This window comes from Simochromis diagramma, unplaced genomic scaffold (assembly GCF_900408965.1).
Source record: "Simochromis diagramma unplaced genomic scaffold, fSimDia1.1 OVJJ01000483.1, whole genome shotgun sequence".
NCBI lineage: Eukaryota > Metazoa > Chordata > Actinopteri > Cichliformes > Cichlidae > Simochromis > Simochromis diagramma.
This window is the reverse complement of record NW_024386835.1, coordinates 5,553,901-5,565,947: the sequence shown is the minus strand read 5'-3', so window position 1 is coordinate 5,565,947 and position 12,047 is coordinate 5,553,901. Positions and strand designations below refer to the sequence as shown.

The following is a 12,047-nucleotide window of genomic DNA, read 5'->3' as shown; positions in this document are numbered from 1 at the left end:
TAAAGTTTTAATCAATAATCAATTTTTATCGATCAATTTTAGCTGCCTTTTAGAAGAGATCACTGGGTCCACAGCTCTCAGGCTCTCTCAGAGGGGTTGAGTTGTATGTTTGGAGGCCACAGTAGCCAATGCTCCTTCAGTTCTCAGCCTTGTATCCTGCACAGCCAGCAGGCCCTGCTTGCATGACTTCGGGGACAGGTTGGGCATGTATGGATGTAAAAGTTCACTGATGTATGCTGGTTTGTGTCAATGCAGAGCTCTAAAAGTCTAATCCACAATCATATAGTGGACCCAAAAGTTAATGGGGAGCCAGTGTAACTGAATTAGTAACAGTGTGACATGTGAGTACTTAAAAGACTTAGACAGAAGCCTCTGAACAACCTGCAGACGCTCCAAAGAAGCTTCCTTCAGACTAGTGAACAAAGTGAATTAATTACAATAATCGAGACGTGATTAAATAAAGGCATAAAAAACAATTATAACAGTAATGTTCTAACCACCTCTTGGATGTAATCCCATGTTTAGCGAACAAACAGGAGAAGCCTTCGTCTAACGCTTAGTAAGACAGCAAATAAGTGTATTTTCAAGAAAAAAGTATTATTCTAAAGCTCCTGATTATTAACCGTGAGGTCATTTAAAATGAGATTAAAATAAATTGCAGTGCTTTAATTTGAGACTTAAATATTATTGCTTGGTAAACCTTTATTTTCAACTGAAATTGGATTCGAAACACTTGAGTTCAGTAAGCAAGTAAACGTCAAATTAAAGAGCATTTGGAATTTTTAATGAAGCAAGTCAGAAACTTTGCAGCTGTTATATGGTGTGCTGCAAAGCGCAGTGTCTGCAAATCAGCTGCGTTTACGTTCGCATTATAAGCAGCCGCACAAAAGCTGAAGGTGAGGCCGCATAAAACATTCAGTTGACATTGCTTGTCATTAAGGATTTAAACGGTGTACACTCCACTTGAGAGGCAAGGCTCCTTTATAAAATATTCCAGTTTAGCGTCACTCACAGTTTAAGGCGGTGAGGGAAGCGAGGCCAGTCAATAATCATTTGTGAGAGGGACCAAACCGGCGTTCACCTTCCCGAGTTAAAGTCAAACCAAGGCGTCCAAAAAAATGTCTCAGCTGAGATGTGTTTATTTTAATTAGATACAGGCATTTAACATGAAGGGAAATTTCAGCATGTAGTGGTACTATGGGATGTTTGTTGTCCTCCACCTCTCCTACACATACCGCACTCTCACACCATCTCCTTCCTGATGTTTCCAGGCCCCTCCTCGTCCTCTGCTCAAGGAAAAAAGTAATGGTTTAATTTGCTTCACATGCCGTCAAAAGGTTTTGCTTTGGGAGGGCGTTGCCATAACTCTGTATAAACATTGACCCGCTTCTCGCTGGGACAGTTGAGTATGAGTTTATAAAAAGAAAAATCCATGGATTATGAGTCGGGGAGGTGAAATTATTAGAGTGCATATCTTCACCACAACTGTGTGTGGATGTGCCTTAAAGACATTCAAATTAATCGTTGCTTTCAAATGATCATTTTTTTTATTAGTGCTTACATGAAGAATAATGCAGCCAATCATCATTCCCACCATATTAAGCAAAATAATGTTTGTTTGTTTTCTGAGAGAGAGTGAACAGTCATACTAAGCCTGTTTATGTCAGATTTACTGTACCTTTGGCTTTGCGTAAAGAAGCTCAAACCCTGGGTTTACACAGCTGCCAGGACTGCCCAGTGTGGTACCACCTTGAAATGTTGACAGGAAACTGAGCCTGTCTTCAAAGAGGAGAAGCCCCAGCTACTTAAGCCAGACTAACAGGGAGACTAAATGTAAGTTAAATATTAGTCTTTTGTTTAGCTGAAAAAGATTTATCTTCAAAGTCAGTATGTATGTAGGCAACACAGTTCTTTGAGATGATGACAATGCATGTGTGTATTCATAATATTGATCATAAATTAGTCAGGGAAATGGCCAATAGGAAAAAAGGTTAACCTGACAATGACACTAGAGGTCAAACCAGGGGAACATGAGGATTCAGTCATCGGGGAATATTTGTTTTTAGTTGGTGAAAAGTTGGAGTAGGGGAGTTTACGGGACATCTCAGTGTTTTTGGTACTTTTTCCATGTTTTTGAACTGCCGGGGGAGGCCACTGCTTTTGGGAATTCCATCACCAAAGGAGGAGTGAGGCAGACTTTGGATACAATTGGGGATACGATGTGTAAAAGTAACATGCACAGGAATGCGAGAACCCATGTGAATGTTTTACTAGCAGGACTTTAATGTGACAATCATTGTTATTTGCTTCACCTGACAGTTGTGAAGTTGTGGTTGATCAGTATGGAGACGCTTAAAACAGTGACCACGGTAAAATAATCAGAATCAGAATCAGAATCAGAAAGGGGTTTATTGCCAAATGTTGAGCAGGTTTACAACATTAGGAAATTGCTGCGGTGCTTCAGTGCAAACATAGTGTCATAAATAGCACTTAAATAGACATGAAAAAATAAAAGTAGGAATAAGAATTAAAAGTGCTACGTAGAAAGATATGTGCATGAGATATACATGAGATATATACATGAGAATAAGAATTAAGAGTGCTACGTAGATAGATATATACATGAGTGCAGGTGGTGATCAGTGCCAAACATGGAATGATGCAGTGACACAGCGTAGGGTCATGTGTTAGTGGCGGGGACAGTCATATGGTTATTGTTCATGTGTCCAACAGCAGAGGGGAAGAAACTGTTCTTATGGCGAGAGGTTCTGGTGCGAATGGACCGGAGCCTCCTGCCTGAGGGTAGCAGGTCAAACAGACTGTGTCCAGGGTGAGAAGGGTCAGCTGAGATCCGAGCTGCACGCCGCAAGTGTCCTGGAGGTGTACAGGTCCTGCAAAGATGGGAGTCTGCAGCCAATCACCTTCTCAGCAGAGCGCACAACACGCTGCAGTCTCTGTTTGTCCCTGATAGTGGCTCCAGCGTACCACACGGTGATGGAGGAGGTGAGGATGGACTCGATGATTGCAGTGTAGAACTGCATCATCTTCCGTGTTGGCAGGTTGAATTTCTTCAGCTGCCTCAGGAAGTACATCCTCTGCTGGGCTTTCTTGATGACGGAGGTGATGGTGGGCTCCCACTTCAGGTCCTGGGTGATGGTGGTACCCAGGAAGCGGAATGAGTCCACAGAGGTGATGGGGGTGTCAGTCAGGATGATGGGGGGGAGTGGGGCTGTGTGCTTCCTGAAGTCCACAATAATCTCCACTGTCTTCTGGGCATTCAGCACCAGGTTGTTGTGGCTGCACCAGGACACCAGACGTTCAACCTCCCTCCTGTAGGCAGACTCATCCCCGTCCGAGATGAGCCCAATAACGGTGGTGTCATCTGCAAACTTGATTAGCTTGACAGACTGGTGGGTGGAGGTGCAGCAGTTGGTGTACAGGGAGAAGAGCAGAGGAGAAAGAACACAGCCCTGAGGGGAGCCGGTGCTGATGGTCCGGGAGTCCGAGACATTCTTTCCCAGCCTCACATGCTGCTTCCTGTCCGTCAGGAAGTCAGTGATCAGTGAAATAATAAAAAGATTAAAACACGTTTATCCCCTGACAGAATCTGTTAGGTTCTATTCGTCTTGCCTGTGACCATACTGCACAGTCGACTGGGAACAGCAGCACGTAAAGCTTTTCATTTTTCAGTCTTAGCCCCCAGACTGAGACAGAATAAGGACAAGTTAAAAGACAAGACAACAGGATGCCTTCAAAGACAACATGATACGACAGCTGATATTAGTGGAGGAAGCTGAACGTACAGCAGGTAGGACACCAGTGCTCATGCTGGTGTATCACTAAACCAGCGCATATCTGTACTGACAGCAGCCACGCAGGGGATAGTGAACATCTAGTGCTTCAGATGGAAGAATGCTAAACTCAAATTGAGAAACTTGGTAAACCTAAGCAGGCCCACAATCTACTATTCATGTTATCACGAGGGGATCGATGGTTTCAAGCTGCTTTCATGCACACAGTTACCGCCTCACTAAATGAATGATTTCCACTGAGGAGGAGCCTTTATTTCGTCCTTTGTAACATTTCTATGTCTCGTGTGTGGTGATCAGTTTTGATTGTCCTGTGTATCCGCAGCTCTCCAAGTCAGGGAACCATGCCTTCACACTGAAAACACTAAAGAGGAGACGAATGTGTGACGTGTGCAAGCACAACATTGACACCCCTGCGGCTTTCTGCAAGGGTGAGTCCACATCTCAGGGTGGTAGCAGATCTAGATGCAGGTCAGAGCAGCTCGCTGACTCTCGGAGTAAATTATTGCTTCTTTTTGCTTACAGAGTGCAAGGTTACAGTTCACAAGACATGTGAAGCCAAGGTGAGCTATACATTTTCTACCTGCATACCTTACCTCCTCCTGCCCAGAGCAAACTGTGCACCTTTTTCAAAGGTTTGTCGGGTACCGACGTTAATGTGATGTTAGTCTTAAGTGGAATAAGCCATGTGCATTGACCTAGATGTCTGGTTAAAGAAGGCCTGCCTCCAGAACTGCACTCATCCATGCAGTAACATGGATGAGAGGGTGAGCTCTCAAGCACCCGGAAAGTCTCCGTTGTTTTTCAAAGTGACTCTTAATAAAGTCTGTGGCTTTAGAGGTCATGACTGTATATATGATACATCATTACTCATCATTAGCACTGTGAAAATAGCTCTCGGGGTGATCAGTTAGGGGCAACAGGGATCTGTGAGCTGTCAGTGGTCTGAATGAACAGTGAGGGATCAGTGAGGACGAGCCTAGACGAGAAGTCTCAGGGGATAATGCACGTTGCAAACAAATGCCGTCTGTGTGTCCGTCTACAGATAAGTTGCTGTTTGTTATAAGAAAGCCAAATACGATTCTCAACTGGAAAACTGGAAAGCCCTTGTTTGCAAGCAGTCACTTTGTAGTGCTCTCTGAACAAACGCACTCACAAAGCTCAGCGAAGCTAGTGCTCACAGCTTCAAACCACATGCTCTGCCGTAAGACAATCTGCATTTGTCTGTTGGTGATTAGAAAGGAAATTGCCCAGTAAACACTTTAAGCTCAGCTGAGCTTCACCACAGCGGCATATGTGCATTAGTAAGTCCTGGTTTTAAAAAAGCTGCTTATACACTTTGAGTAAGATGTCCCGACCTTTGCTTATAGAGTCCCCCAAAGAGTGGCCTGTTTCATTTAAACTGTGTGAGAGAAGCACTCTCTCCATCCACAGCTCATGTCAAGCCATTGGCAGCAGCAGCTTCTACTCTCATGTGACCCCACTCACATCACCTCAGTGTCACACGCCACTGAGTGAGTTCATGACCTTGCTGGAGCGGGACTGTTTTGTCTCACTCAGTATCCAGCAGCACAAATCGTATATATGCACTCAAAAGCAGCACACCTGCCCTCTCAGCGCCACACAGAAGGACCTGTCATATATATTTCTCTGCTCTTTTCTTCACCAAGGTAACTCGCACACTCTAATGGTGTATGACACGCCTCTACCAGCTGTTGTGACTTAGTTGCGCGTATTAAAAGAGGATTATTATTTTTGTCATATGCATCCACCCTCCACCGGTCACCGGGGCAACAGCCAAAAACAATTCTCGGAGGCTGCAGGAGGGCGGGTGCCACGGTGAGTGGATATCGTCACGCAGGATGATGATCAGTCTGGATAGGAGAAGTCTGAGCGGGTAAATATAGAAAATAACGCGAGTGCCGCAGATGCCTGCGAGTGAGTGATCACAGGGGACGCAAATAAGTGAGAGGCAGCTGGGGAGGCAGTTTTTGTCTGTGTGAGAGTGCGTGTGATCAGTCCCATTTGGGGCTATTCATAAATAAAAAGGAACACTGGGTCAAGGCTTCAGACTGGTGTGCTTCATATACCAATACCCCCCACCCCTCGTAGGTTTCTGCTGTTTGTCTTCTTGCTATAGAACATGTTATAGCACCACCTTCTTTTTCACTTCTTTCATTTCTTGCGTCTCACTGTCATCATCTCTTCTAACCTTTAATCTCTGTTAGATTTCTCCTTTTTCTGATGTTTTGCCGTCACAGTTAAAGCATCTCCCACCTTCTCTGTGTCATTTTTTTCTTATCTCCTTTTCAAATGTTTGATCCTTTCATCAGTGTGATACGGCAGTCACCACTACAGTTATAGTATGTTTTTTTCCCCCTATTTTTTATCCTTTGCGCATCGTCTTGTCTTTTCCCATCTCATCAAGTGTATGTCCCCGCTGCTATTTGTCCTCCTGCCTCTTGTCATCACTCTCCCTCGGGGCACCGGAGAGGTCACTGTACATCAGCACCCACTGTCTGCATGTGGCGTATTGATGTACGCGTGCGAGGGAAAGTGCTTGCATGGCTGATGTGCGTCGCTGCCTTCTGTGCGTAAGGCACAGGCAAATCGGGAGGGGAAACGCTATGTTGCATGTGCTGCTGGCACTCTGCAAGTGTATGCAAGAGAGGGAGGGAGGGGGGGGCAAACTTAGTTGGTGAAGGAGAGTGAGCAGAGAGGGAGGTAGTGTATGACACTCTACACACAACGCTGCTCAGAGGCTGAGGGAAAGACTGAAGCTGCTTGTTGTGAGGTAAAAACACGCTCCGCTCTATATTGACTGACTACAGCTTTTTGCTTTAGTTCGCCTGCAGCTGCAGCATCAGTTTCAGCTTGTCTAGGTTTTTATTTTCTACCAAGTAACAGCCTTACCATCTTTCTACGGTGTTAGCTCAAACTGTGCGGCATGTGATTGTGCATATTATTCCATTAAAGCCGTAGCCAGAGAGCTCTTGCTTTGCCCAGAAAGAGGATTTTGTTTACTGTGATTAAGGAAAGTGCAGAAATTTAAGCAGAGATTCCTGCTGTGACCTACAAAAATACGCTGATTTTAATTATTTAAACTGGAGAATGGATTCATAAGACTTACTTTTTCATGAGACAGTCAAGCAGGTTAGTAGTTTATGGGAACTGGGCCTAATCTGTGTTTCATTCGTTTATATATAATACATTTTGTGCAAGACTTGTTAAGGGTTTGATTGGATGTATTTGTGTGCATGTGTCTGCTACTGTGTCTGTGTATTTTTATTTGCTTGTACTTTATTACTGTTAACTGTATCAATATTAATCCTGTAGATATGATGATGCAGGTTCCAGATTACCGTCTACTGCCTCAGTGCTGTGCTGTTTGTTATTGTGTGTATGCAAAGTCACCATTTAGGACCAAAGGATACCAGAGACAAAGGGACCCAGTCACCTGTCCTGACACCATCTGATGGATCCTAATGTCATGCAGTGAAATACAGATGGTTTTACACTGTCTGCTCATGCACACCAGCTGTTCTCCTAATGTTTTGTGCTGATATATGAAGTGACATAGGGTCATGAGTTTGAAATGATGTGAATTCAGATCAGTTTGCAAATGCTCAACAGATTATAGGCTGGATTTCCTTTTTTTCTTCTTCTTCGAGCAGATGCTGATTATTAGTCTAGCTCTTGACCAGCTGTCCTGGTTTTCTGAGTCTCTTCTCCTTTCCGTTGTCTTAAGCCGCCCACTTTCTCCTGCACGTCTCACAGCTGGGGCACAAGGTAGACGAGAAGTCAACAGATGTTTAAAGTGGATGCCGTTTATTACAAAATCCCAACAGATTATTTATCTTTGTAACTCGATTAGGGTGGTGGCTTATCACTGTCACTGTGCTGCTGCTGCTGCTTTTTATAACCATGATGTACTTGTCCACAAATAATTATCACGGTTAATTTAATTTTACTGCTTTACTCACCTTAGCAACAATAAAGCATCGGCGTGCACAAGGGTGCACACAGATGCACGCTCAAAGCGTTTATATTTTTTAATTTCCTGAGAGGCTAAGCCACACCGTAATGCTTTGTTTAATATTCCAGGAATTATACAGCTCCCATTTTCTTAACAGGGTCGTAACAATGTTTTAAAAAAAATGGTGTCTGCTTAGATGATGTCACTGTATTGCGCAGGGGATGCAGATAGAAAGTTTTGATTCAGTTGCTGCTATTTTTCCAGTTGCTGAATGTCAAAAGGCATGCGGTGACAATGGGACCAGCTCCAAATGTATGTTAGTTATGAGGCAGCAACGTGACACATTCCTCAAAATTGACTGCCAGATCTCTTGAAAAAGAGACTTTGTGGGATGATTGACAGACAAATAGACAAAATGAGCCTGTAAGTGTTCTGGGGGACATTTAGTCTAAAATAAGGAGCTCTATTAAAATAGCTCTGAGAAATCTCTCTGCTCTGTGTCAGTGGTCAGGAGGCATGTTCAGCTGTTGACATCTCTCTCCTGGCCAGCGGTCAGTCTCTTTTACTGTCCCTGTTTGCCTCTCCTCTTTCCTCTTCCTGTCTTCCTTTTTTCCTATGTCTACTTTGTGTTCCCTCGACATTTGGTTTTTCACTTTGAGCTCTTATTGCTTTATCCCATGGGTCAGTTTTGTTAGTTAGTTGGTGCTGTGCCTTTGATGCGCGTGATGCTTATCGAGATGCTCTTTGTCATCTGCCGTTGTTTATTCAGGAGGAGTACATGCCTGCATTTCATGGCAGGGATGATTGTGGTCATCCTGCTCCATGGCTTTTTAAGTAGTGAGGCAGAGAGGGGGGATTAGAAGGGGGCGACAGACTCCAGGAGGTAGGAAATAGAGAAACGAGGGATCAAAGATGACAGGAGGATGAAAGGCAGACTGCTAACAAGACAAGAAAGGGAGCGTGTTTCAGGTAAAGCCTCCTGAATCTCTCCAGCCGCTAAAAATAAAAGCCCACAGATTTTATTTTAGCTTTCAGCAACTTTGGGCATGAGTGACTTTTTGTGAGAGTACAGAACATGGAATAAACCTGGTAATTTAGATTTTTCCACTTTCTGGTTTGAAGGCTTACTCACTTCTCCCTCTCTGGGGCATGATGTCAGCTCTGAGTTGACTGTCAGATTGAAGCTCGTTCCCTCTACATGGCACGCTGACGCCTGTGTCTCAGACACTCACATTTATCTTCTGCCTTCCCTGCTGTGACAGATCTCTCTGTGTTGGATTTCCTCTCCCAGGAATAATTCAGGATGTGGCAGTGGTCAGATCAGATTCATATTCCAGCTGCAGTTGCTGTGCTGTGGATGGGATTAAAAGGAGGGAAAGTTTAATCAGAATCAGAATCAGAAAGGGTTTTATTGCCAAATGTTGAGCAGGTTTACAACATTAGGAAATTGCTGCGTTACTTAGTGCAAAACATACTGTCAGATAATGCTTAAATAAACATAAAAATAAGAATTAAAAGTGCTAAGTAGATAGATATATACATGAGTGCAGGTGGGGATCAGTGCAAACATGGAATGATGCAGTGAACACAGCGTAGGGTCATGCGTTAGTGGTGGGAACAGTCATATGGTTATTGTTCATGTGTCCAACAGCAGAGGGGAAGAAACTGTTCTTATGGCGAGAGGTTCTGGTGCGAATGGACCGGAGCCTCCTGCCTGAGGGGAGCAGGTCAAACAGACTGTGTCCAGGGTGAGAAGGGTCAGCTGTGATCCGAGCTGCACGCCCCAGTGTCCTGGAGGTGTACAGGTCCTGCAGAGATGGGAGTCTACAGCCAATCACCTTCTCAGCAGAGCACACAACACGCTGCAGTCTCTGTTTGTCCCTGATAGTGGCTCCAGCGTACCACACGGTGATGGAGGAGGTGAGGATGGACTCGATGATTGCAGTGTAGAATTGCACCATCGTCCGTGTTGGCAGGTTGAATTTCTTCAGCTGCCTCAGGAAGTACATCCTCTGCTGGGCTTTCTTTATGACAGAGGTGATGGTGGGCTCCCACTTCAGGTCCTAGGTGATGGTGGTACCCGGGAAGCGGAATGAGTCCACAGAGGTGATGAGGGTGTCAGTCAGGATGATGGGGGGGAGTGGGGCTGTGTGCTTCCTGAAGTCCACAATAATCTCCACTGTCTTCTGGGCATTCAGCACCAGGTTGTTGTGGCTGCACCAGGACACCAGACGTTCAACCTCCCTCCTGTAGGCAGACTCATCCCCGTCCGAGATGAGTCCAATAACGGTGGTGTCATCTGCAAACTTGATTAGCTTGACAGACTGGTGGGTGGAGGTGCAGCAGGTAGTATACAGGGAGAAGAGCAGAGGAGAAAGAACACAGCCCTGAGGGGAGCCGGTGCTGATGGTCCGGGAGTCCGAGACATTCTTTCCCAGCCTCACATGCTGCTTCCTGTCCGTCAGGAAGTCAGTGATCCACCGGCAGATGGGATCAGGCACATTCATCTGGAAAGAGTGTGGATCTAAACAGTGATTAAAAGTCAAGGATTTATTTATTTATTTACTGTTAAGCTACACTGTGAAAGAAAACATTAAAGAGCTTTTCAAAGATAATTTTGGGGGAAATATTTGCTTTCTTGCCAAGAGTTATCACACGTCTGTCTGTTTGAGATGGATTTAGACTGGAAGCAGACAGCAGGAGCTAGATTTTCACTGATTTTGGTGCTTCCTCATTTTTACTCTTTCTTGTGAGACAGCTATCAGCTGTAGCGTCCTATTTTATATGCACACAAGAGTGGCATCGATATTGGCATCTAGCTGCCAGCAAGGAAGCAAACATCTCAAAAAGGCCATCTTTTTGTTATCAATTGCTTGCTTTGCTCAGCACTACCATTTTTTTTACCAAGATAAACCAAAGAAACTAAATGGATGGATGTTTGCCATTTCTCATTGACAAAAAAAATGAAATGACGTTTCACCTGATAAATCAATCGGCTAATGAGTTCAGTAACAGTCATCGAGTCCCCTGAAGCGGGGGGTGGTGTAGAGGGGTCGAGTGCTGTCACTGGCACCTCAGTAATTGCTGACTGATCAACGAGACAAACTGAACCAGATGGCTCCTTTCCCAGTGGCTCCAGCTTACAGTCCACATGCATTAATGAAGACCCTGAGGCTGGCAGAGCTACCAAAGACACGTGTATGCTCTGCGTGTAATTTGTGATTTGTGTGTGCGTTACGTGTGAACCTAGGCCGAGCAGCGCTGACATCCTGTTGCAAATTGCTTCCTGTTGACTCTGATGTCTTTCTCCTGCTGTATTTCTATGTTCTATGCCTCTGGGTTCAAACCCTGGTCTTCTTTGTGTGCGTGTGTGCATGTTCATGTTTATACATGGGTACACATGCATGTGTTATGTCTGTCTCCCACTGTTCCTTCCAGGAACTGACTACTTTATCCAGTAACAACCTTTATTAAACCTGTTAAGAAAAGAGTTATCCCCTGTGGCTGAATCTCTGCATTCTTTCATTTCCTATTATAAGTTTTATAACTACTTCATGGACTCAGTGACTCTAAAGCGTCCCACGTTTATGCTGAATAAATAAGTGTTGTTATGCTGGTTGTCTGTCTTTATAGGAGGTACATGATGTTACATAACACGACCTTCTTATAATTTCATCAGGAGCTAATTTATGAAGCAGCAATTGTGCTCTTTCCCATTCACTCCCCTTTTTACTCATTCCTCCCTAGGTTGCATGCTCATTTACGTCCCCCTTTTTTCCAGTCACACAGGCCTAAACCTTCTGCGTGTAATACTTGTCACCACTGCAACGTTGCTTGTAATCTGCTTTTTGTGTATTAGAAAATGTGCACTGTGAAATTTGAAAGTTTTATTTTGGGTAGAAATCTCAATTCGACTGTCCTCTTGCCAAAACACTAAACTAATCCAATTTTCCTGGTTTCAAAGCTCTTTTAAAGTGACTTAAAATAAATTGTGTTCTACTTCTCAGAAAACTCACTGACAATAGTGTAGCAGTAGGAATAAGTCAGACTGACAACCTCTCCTCGCCAACAAGATACAGCGCTCAGACGATCTGCTGCTGATGTCTAGTTTTGGATACCATAGACACCTTCAGAGAACTTCAGTGGCTTAATATGTCCTTTGTTATTTGTAGCATGCAAAGAGCCAACAACATATGAGTGGTGGCGCACCAGTGTGTAATATAGTCTCTTTCTGAGAAGCTGAATAGCAATCGTGATGCAGC

General features: G+C 44.3%; 1 protein-coding gene across 5 annotated transcripts in view; it reads left to right on the top strand.

The window, feature by feature from the left end:
* The window catches only part of LOC120731771 (tensin-2-like), a 32,602-nt gene that overhangs the window by 5,847 nt on the left and 14,708 nt on the right, over window positions 1-12,047 (top strand). For 2 of the 5 annotated variants that reach the window (XM_040028989.1, XM_040028991.1), the window contains exons 2-3: window positions 4,135-4,240; window positions 4,335-4,372. The exons of 1 other annotated variant lie outside the window; for it this stretch is intronic. In XM_040028989.1, the coding sequence (XP_039884923.1) occupies window positions 4,135-4,240; window positions 4,335-4,372 (144 nt within the window). Of the gene's footprint in view, window positions 1-3,571; window positions 3,809-4,134; window positions 4,241-4,334; window positions 4,373-6,517; window positions 6,604-12,047 lie in introns of those variants that run through there. 2 more of the 5 variants (XM_040028993.1, XM_040028994.1) reach the window with 2 other exon arrangements.